The sequence below is a fragment of the Embiotoca jacksoni genome, unplaced genomic scaffold, assembly GCF_022577435.1.
Source record: "Embiotoca jacksoni isolate LCO1_2020_lvr unplaced genomic scaffold, fEmbJac1.0.p SCAF_13, whole genome shotgun sequence".
In the NCBI taxonomy this organism is placed as follows: domain Eukaryota; kingdom Metazoa; phylum Chordata; class Actinopteri; family Embiotocidae; genus Embiotoca; species Embiotoca jacksoni.
Window position 1 is genome coordinate 11473807 of NW_027185263.1, and position 9437 is coordinate 11483243.

General features: G+C 37.9%; 1 protein-coding gene across 1 annotated transcript; it reads left to right on the forward strand.

Annotated features, from left to right (window-relative positions):
* The first annotated feature begins 345 nt into the window (after positions 1 to 345).
* Positions 346 to 5249, forward strand: LOC138196009 (cilia- and flagella-associated protein 100-like). The gene is made up of 11 exons (XM_069145666.1): positions 346 to 402; positions 847 to 995; positions 1082 to 1162; positions 1365 to 1501; positions 2662 to 2740; positions 3393 to 3435; positions 3570 to 3718; positions 3922 to 4048; positions 4224 to 4426; positions 4778 to 4871; positions 5133 to 5249. The coding sequence occupies exons 1-11, from the start codon at positions 346 to 348 to the stop codon at positions 5247 to 5249; spliced, it is 1236 nt and encodes a 411-aa protein (XP_069001767.1).
* Positions 5250 to 9437: the final 4188 nt, after the last annotated feature.

The window sequence follows — 9437 nt, forward strand, 5'->3', positions numbered from 1 at the left end:
ATTTAAATACAGAGCCAGTACAGCACCTAATGCCACAAACAATCTTGTCATGTGTTGTGATAGTGATTACAGACTACAGTCATTTTCACTGAAGTTCAGCAGTATTCATGTTGTCGTTTTGATCGAAGAAACACATTTTTTGGGGGGGGGGTGGGGGGGGGGGGGGGGTGGGGGGGGAGATACTGAAAATGCCTTTTTTAGTAACTGTATTTTGTCATGTTTGCCTGCATTTGATAGCAGGGCCATGTGTGGGTGTGTGTATTTAACTGTTTAAGAGACTGACATACTTTGGACAATTAAAGGATAACATTGGGCCTAATCTGTCCTCCGTCCTTAGACAGAATCATGGGAGACAGCAGACAGAAAAGCAAGGCCCTTGAAATGAAGCCTGCAATGAACAAGGTACATGAATTGAAGGGTCTTATTTCAGTATTGCAAGAGCAATGAATAGTGTTGCACAGATCGGTAACATCTCCAAGTGCACATGCTGTTTTGATAATGAAGATACAGCAGTGCTCAGTCTTGAAGATCAGCAGGTGCCCTCAGTTGGCTGCAGGGATTTAGATTCCCAAAGAGCAATTTCAAAAAGCTGTTGTCCCCATAAGTCGTTTCCACCCAAAATGATGGAAAAATAGGGTCCAGGTTTAAAAATACCACACTTTCCCTTTAAATATGCTTTCTATTATTACAAAAGGCCAACATCAGTCTAATAGTCTGCTACGCTTTAAGTTAACGATGACAAGCGCATGAAATGTTGATTAACTATCTTCTTTTTTCAAATACCAGTTCATTGTTTGTTTATTTCTTAATTATCCGTAATGCTCCGTTTACTGTCATCCCTCTAAGTTAAAGTCAGCGATTCAGAAGGCTGAAAAGACTATTGCTACAAATATTTGCAAAATAGATCTGATGGAAAAATCCCACGAGGAAACCAAACAAAACTTGAAAGAGTTACAGAAAAGGACTGAGAATAAATTGGTGGATGCCAAAGCTTTGTAAGTACTGGATTCCCTGATATTACATCATAAGACTGAATTCAATATCTGTTTTCCACTGTTGTAATAATTGTCTCTGTTGTCAGTTTGGATCAAGTGAGCAAGTCCAAACATGAGAGAAATGGTGTGATTGAGAAGTGGACTGAAAAACTAGTGACATTAAAATGGTAGTACTATGTTCGTTTCTTAATTGTATCATTGAACAATATGTGCACATTTTCCATGTTTTATGTACATAACGGGTTAAAGCAATTAACCAGGTACACTGTTAATTAAAGGGAGACATTTTACAGTTATTGAAGTGCAATGATTATTTTGCAGTGGCATGTAATGATGTGTCACACTGATCTAAATCTTTCTTCTTCATAGTGAAATTGTCAACGTTGAGGAAGTCTTGACTCAACAGAAGAGGTGCCAGAAGATTCTGTTGAACCTGATGCCTCCAGAGGGGCATGGCACCCAGAAAACAGAGACTGGGAAAGATAAAGTCTTGACTAACACAAATGGTCAGACTGAGCAGAAGTCTGATCCTCAGGAACAGGAAGTTAAGTGTTAAAACCCATTGAATTAACTGGAAACCGATAAGGGCCACAGCGGTGTTGGTTTATCCACTGATATCAGCCTTTTATTGGACACCAGGTCTGAGCTAAATCATCTTTTTTTTTTTTTTTTTTTTTTTTAAAAGATTGCACTGACTAAAGCGAAATTTATAAATACTACTCATTGTGGGAGAGATTTGGGAATCCCATAAAAGATAGTGATGTGCAAAGAGGTTCTTTTCAGTGTCCCAAATCACTAGAATTAGTGCTTTCAAAGGATTCGTTCACTGAATCGTTCAGTGCTGACCAGAGCTCCGAGTAGTTCCCCTCACTGAAGTGTAACAACTGAATGGCGGATATTCCTTATGATCTCCAGCTTCCAGAATTGCTGTCATTTTGACATAACCACCGAACTCTGTTTATATTTCTTAATATTTTAAAGGTTTCCTCGCTGAGTACCTGAGATGGACACTGGCTCTTCATTACTTTTAAGTGTTTTTAACTGCGCTACAGTTCAGCATTACTCTTGAACTTGATGAACCTGATCCCGGCAGCTTGAGCTCACGTTCACTGAGTAGTATGTTCAGTGGATGAATCACCGAACATGCACTTCTCCCTCGCAGTACAAGGATCTAAGACAGTCTGATGTGCTGCAGCACACTCCTCCTGCCTAACAGTTCAAGTTTCTGTTTATTGTAGTCTACTAAAACTAAGGGGAACTTGAAGGTGTGTGCATTTGTGTTCATGTTGCTTTGTAAGTGTAACCACATGAGGAAAGAGGCTATTGATTTGGCCATTGATTATCTTGTGCTAACTCCAGGCTACACTAGCTTGTAGCTCACTGACTGAGACAGTATATTGTGGCACATTCGCTCACAACTGACTAACAGCTCAACTCAAATGAGAAATGAATGAATTGCTTCAGGAAGTGATTCAGTTGAATGTGCTCCCACAAATGACACAACGCTATTACCGGACTACTTTATTAACAGTACTTTATTAAAAATCATACTAAGAGACCAGTTAAAAAATAATGGTCAAAATTGGTGCGGCAGAAACTTGCATAGTTTTTTTCTTTATATATGAATGGTGTGACTGGTGTAATGGGAACGATAATTTGCACACAGGTTTGAAAACGGGTGTGGAGTTGGGTCTGGATACAGTGCTGCCTTCGACAACGCCATCCTCAGGCCACAGCCACACTCTGTAAGGAAGCACAATCAACCATCCAGTCCTCAAATTATTAAAAATGTATTGAAAGGACTAAATTAATTCAAAGGAAAAGCAGCAAATGCTCTATCAACTGAATGATCAAAATGTTGCTAATCCATTTAGTCTCATCAGTTAATCAAAAAAAAAAAATCTGTTTAGCTTAACTTGTTTATAATGTTGGGTAGTTTAATTTATAACAATGTGTTAAAATGTGTTTAACATGTCAGTCTGATTTTTATGCAAAGTTTTATTAACTAAAGGTGTCAGATAGTTATAATTGTGTAAAAACTACACTATTTCCCTCTTAAATGCAGTAGAGCAGAAAGTTGTATGAAATAAAAAATACTCAAGTAAAAGTAGCTCAAATTTATACTTGAATAATTCTACTTATTAACATTTCAGCACTGCTCTGATGCAGCGGGATATCATCCTTTCATATGTATACCTGTTTACATTTTGATTTAAGTTTCATTTCACATTTTCACTTCATTTTATTTCTCTTGATATCTTTTATTATGATATTTGAACATTTTGTTGGTCCTAATTAAGAAAGCTACACAAAGAACACTCTGCCAAATAAAAATCGGTACACATATTATTCATTACATTTTAATTTCCCCTAAGCTCAAACTCTTTGGCATTTCAGGGTCACAAATTCTAACCTGGATAGCGTAAGCACTGAGAACGAGGTCAGATTTCCTGAATTTAAAATCAAAGATTCCTTATAAAACATAATTTTCTTTAATCTTGTATAATTGCAGTGCTCACAATGTGGTGTCTTCCCCCCCCCCCCTTTTTTTTTTCTTTTTTTTTTTATCTCCAGAACAAGTTGGAGCTGTACTTGTCTGATCCCCAGCGGCTAGCGGTTCTCATGTCAGAGCTGACAGACCAGATCCTTTATCTGATGATGCAGAACTTCAGCATAAGGGACAGGACACTGGAACAGACCATTGAGACCACCTTAAAAAAAATGTAAGAGGTTCTATCCAGAGGTTCATTTTAACCTGCAGTCCTGGACAGATTGATGTCAAAAGTTAGAAATAACAAGCAGGCATGTAACATAAAGCACAGCTTGAGGAAAAAAAAACAGCATACAAGGCAAGTAATTTACAAGAATGGCACAAAATACTGGATGAAAACATTTCCACCTCATGCTAATTTCTGTCTGTCTGAAGGACCGATGATGAGGAGATGCTAACTTTGCAGCTGAATGAAACGAAGGAAAAAATTGACAAAGAAACTGAGAGAATTGACGTTCTCAAAAAGAAGGTTAGGCTCCACGACTCAGGACCACAGGACCAGGTAAGGAAGCACAATGCACTACATGTTGGACGACATGTTTTCCCCATGGCATAACAAAACTATACAAATCATATAAGGCGGCATCAGTAAAGTGCACACAGCGAGCTCATTTTGATCCCAGCTTTAAGATGATTCCTTGTTTTTTTTCCTCTTTCAACAATTTTCCTACTTACAGAATATCATGTTGGAGGAGCTGGATAAGAAGATAACTGATATATATTGCCACATGATGGAAGAAAGCCCTCTCTTCCTCGATCCCTTAGAGAAGCTGTCCAGTATTGAGTATAGAATGTCTTTGTTGTTCGAGCAACTTGATAACCTGCCTGAAGAAATCTTGAGGAAAGTTAGGCATCTCAAGGAAAATGAGAAGATGCAAAGGTTTGTCTCATTGGCTGTAGAACTTCACATTAAGTATAAGTTTTATTGTTTATTACAGCCTACATGGTATATAAGAATGCAAAGGATATATTTTGTCCACTAGTATGAAGCTCAAAGATTATAAAATCATCATAAAAATATTTTTGAAATATTGTAGTCGGCTTACAATTACTGCACTTCACAGTAAACATGACCCCCTTTTTCAGACTTTTCAGATTGGCTTTTCTGTCTTCACTGCAGTGTTAAAAATAGAATACACATTATACAACTATGGTAACTTAAGAAAAGACACATGTTTCCTTAAAAGATCAAGTTACATGATGTCTTCCTGAATGTCATTTCTTGATTCAGGCTCCAAGATGAACAGCAGAAAATTGAGATGGAAAAACAAGGAGAGAGGCTTAAGAAGTGCATTCTAAGATCCCACGGTGAATCCAAGAAAATCGTAAGCCATTTAAAAAAAAGGATACAGTTTGATACCACTTGTGAATTTGTATGAAGTACTCTGTCAGTATATATTGTAATTTAGAGAAACATATTTGTGACATAAAGGCACTAAGCTTCACAAAATTCAAACCCAAAAAATGAATGTTAGTTTGAAAGAAAAAAAGAAACTTAGATTTCCACAGTTTATGTCCTTTAATCCCTAAACGTTCTTCTCAGCGATTGAATTGATGATTAAAACGTCTCCCTTCTGTTCTGTTAGACTGGAAGAAAACTGATGCCGAGATGCACCCCTCTCAAGTCAACCCTCAGGGGGGATGAGATCCATATCAGCACCCAGGAGGACCTCTATCCCGATCTCTTCATTGACTCTGACTAAGCCTGAAATACTCACACATTATGTTTACCATGCCATGTGATTATATAATAAAAGAGACCTGCAAAAGAAACTGTTCAGATGAAATATTCCAAATTCTGATAAAAAGTGATTTGAATGCGTAAACAGTCATCAGTAAAGTAACTTACTGTAACTTACCGGTATGAAGGAGATTACTGGGTTCAAGGGGAGAGAGAGACAACCAGGGGGCTCCCTGGAGAGGAACAATGAGCTAAACTGTTTCTTCAACAGGTTTAGTTCACCACCCTCATCTGTCTCCTCCACACCTTACACAGACTGAACTAGAAGACCAACATCAACGCTGTCTACAAGAAGGGGATGAGTCGACCCTTTTTCTTGAGGAAACTTCGATCCTTCAATGTGTGCAGCAAGATGTTGGAGATGTTCTACCAGTCTGTTGTGGCCAGTGCATTGTACTTCGCTGGGGTCTGCTGGGGGAGAGGAGGGGGAGGAGGGGGAGGGAGGGAGAGAGGGAGAGAGGGGGAGCAGCACTGGAGCCGGAGACACCAACAGACTTAACAAACTGGTTAAGAAGGCCGGCTCCATCATCGACTACAATCTGGATAGCCTGGAAAAGGTGGTGGAGAGGAGGACGCTGAACAAACTATTATCCATATTGGATAATCCTGACCACCCTCTCCACCACCTGCTGCAGGGACAGAGGAGCACTTTCTCCAAAAGACTCCTCCAGCTCCACTGTCACAAGGACAGATACAGGAGATCATTCCTGCCGACCGCAATAAGACTGTACAATAACTCACCTCTGGCAAAATCCATCACACAACAAAAACACTGTTGACTGTGTGTCTTGGTTTGTTTGTATATAATATATATAGATATATATTGTACTGTATATACTGTGCATTTTATATTTTTTACTGCTATTTTATTGCTTTTCTATTATTCTATTCTATTGTTTTATTCTATTATTTCTATTATTATCTCATTGCTTCTGTATGCTGCTGTAGCGAAAAAAATTTCCCCTCGGGGATTAATAAAGTAACTACCTATCTACCTACCTACCTAACGCCTGTATTTATTCAATTGATAAGTTGTACTTGATGAATTAGTAATGTATAAGAATTGTAACATTTGGTGTCCAGATACTTTACTTAAGTAAAAGTAAATATAGTAAACATAAAAATACTCCATTACAAGGAAAAGTCCTGGTTGAAAAATGCTAACAAGGCATTGGTAGAAACATTTCATTTTATCATTACATCTGCCATAGTTACATAATCACTACTGGAACATCAGTGTGGAGACACACCACTTTAGTTCCATTTTTATAAAGAGGGATAGCAGATAAATCTGAGGGTTCGTCGGATTATTACCGGGAGAGGAAAGAAGAAAAAAACAAAGATTTGATCCACGACTCTATTTTCCGTTTTTCTCAAATCTTTGATTAGAGGCCAAACGGGTTGTAAAGTACTTGTTTAATCTGTAATAATGTGTATTTATAAAGTTTGTTGTATTTACCATTGTGTCAAATCTTCATCTCAAAAGTAAATAAAGCTTTCAAATATATGTAGTGTAGAATGTACAACACAATATACAATAATAAACAAGAGAAAATAACCTCAAATAGAAATAAATACCCAAGTTATAAAAGTACCTCAAAATAGTACTTAAGTACCGTACTTGAGAAAATGTTCTGAGTTACTTTCCACTACTGATTATATCAACAGATTATCTGATCTCTCAGTGTTGCCATCTAAAATCAATATATTAAAAATGTTTACATCACGTCTCGAAGAAAGTCGTTTATGAACACGAGTATCCATTGGACGTTTACCATAAAACATCCTGGTCATGATCCAGCCAAGTCAGGTGTGGTTTTAAGGGCTTGTGGCACAAAATAATTTTATGACTGCTTTGAAGAACCAGACAGTCCAGACTGATGTAAAATCATCAATCTTCTCATCTGAAACTGGATAAATTGGTTATTCAAGAGCGCATCCGGAATTAATGTATAATTTTTCATGCTTTCATTTCAATAAGTGCCAGAACTTTGCTTATTCACAAGTTAGCGTATGTTTGTCGGCAATATAACCAAATCATGAATATATTGTGAATGTCTACAGTGAATAAAAATACTAGGAAATATTAATAATATTTACAAAATTATTTGATTTAATCAATGGGACAACCATTTCAATTATCACAATAAAAATACTCGGTCATAACCGAGAATGTGGGAGGATTGTGTGTGAAACACTAGGGGGCGTTTACTTTGAAAGGATTGCTTTTAATTTGGAAGTTATAGGACGTTGCAGCAGAATCGAGCCAAAAGAGGAATGAACCGGAAATGACGTGGAGAAGTGACGGATCAGGAAGTGAGTTACGAAAAATGGCGGGAGTTATGAATAGTGAAAGAAAAATAATAAATTGGATAATTGTTATTTCAACAGAGGAGCAATTTAATGGAAAGAAGGAGAGGGGATTACGAGGTAATAAACTTGTGCAAGAAGGAGCCTCTGTCGGGAAACTAACACAACTTGCAAAATCTTCAAAGAACGAAATCAGAGAGGTAAGTAGTGCTTAATTACTGAGAAATGGATCCGTGTTGATCATTTGTAAGGACTGTGGACAACAAAGAAAAGCAAGCAGAATTAATCCGAATGATTCTGGTAAATTTAGGCTATCAGTTGATGATGTACAAGGAAATTTAACAAATGCAAAAGTAAGTGAGGTCAAAAGTCTGGAAAAAAAAAAAAATGTTATGAAATGTGGTGGTCTAGGTTTTGGTTCGGAATACAGTGGACTGTTTGTTGTGCTTAATAATGTGATATCAGGAAAGCACAGATCAGCAGGGAACTAATGAAGGATTTCACTGTCATTGTCATGTGGAAAACGCAGATAACATCCGACTGACGTCGCTGTATGCCAAATGACAGAGCTGGTGCTGGAGCCAGAGACAGTTTACTGAAGAATGTATTACTTTAATTTAGTTTATTTACCATCAACACTGATTGGACATGCTCATAAAAAAAAGTACCACATCTTTCTTGTAATGGATATATGGCCTATATCTATGCTGAATATTGTAAATCTTACCTGATGTTTATATATTGCAATCATTCTGTTGTAACGTTGTGTACCAGAGAAATAACTCTGCACATAGCTCTTGAAAAAGTAAATATATAAACTACTACCACAACAAACTGACCTGACCACATGTTCGCTCGTGATCGATATTATTTTATTTAAAAAAAAATAACCTATCAATACTTCATAGATTCTATCAATATCTGAAATAGCTTCGACATTGCACAGCATTGTGTTCCTATTATTTTTGACTGTAGGTGACATTTAACCTAAAAGTGTGTGTGTGTGTGTGTGTGTGTGTGTGTGTGTGTGTGTGTGTGTGTGTGTGTGTGTGTGTGTGTGTCTGTGTCTCTGTGTGGGTTCCATTTTTTAAACATGCCACGTTTCCTTTAGCAAGTGGCTGCTCGACTTATGTATGTGGTGACGCATGTACAAAGTACAGTGGGGTAAGTGGGAGGAGAAACAAGAATTGGTACCGAGGTACGCATGATGTTTGATGTTTGGTCCAGTTACAGGATGACCAGTCAAATCATCACACCGAGGATGTTTGATTAAGTCAAAACATCCAGAATCCATTAGATATAATGTTAAGATCTGCCAGAGGCACTATCCTCATTGAGAGCACTTTTAGAATATTCATGAATAAGGTTTCATGTTGAAGAAGCCATTGTGCATAATTTCCCAGCTCATTTTTTAGATTCAAATCCATGATTTATTTTCAATTGGGCCCTTTAATATGTGCTTCAAAAGATGTTCTCTGTTTCCGACTGTCTTGGTACTGTTGAGCCTGGGAGCAAGGCATTTCACTGAGGGGCCTTCCATATTTTAGACAGTACCATAATCTCTTTGCCAGCTCAGAAGTATTAACCCCAATACAGTACTTACCCTCCCCCCCCTCCCCCCCCCTTCCCCACCCCATTATCACCATCATTGACCCTGCTGCTCTCACACAATGAAGCCAGCTTCACCCACTTACTGCTCACTGGCCCAAACACTAACACCTCTATCATCCATTACACGCAGACGGCCTCTCCTCTGATATTTGTCCTCCTATTATGGCTTTCTAGTCCTACTCTATACTGATCACTGCCAATGCCTTGCCAGTTATTACCCACTGAGAGG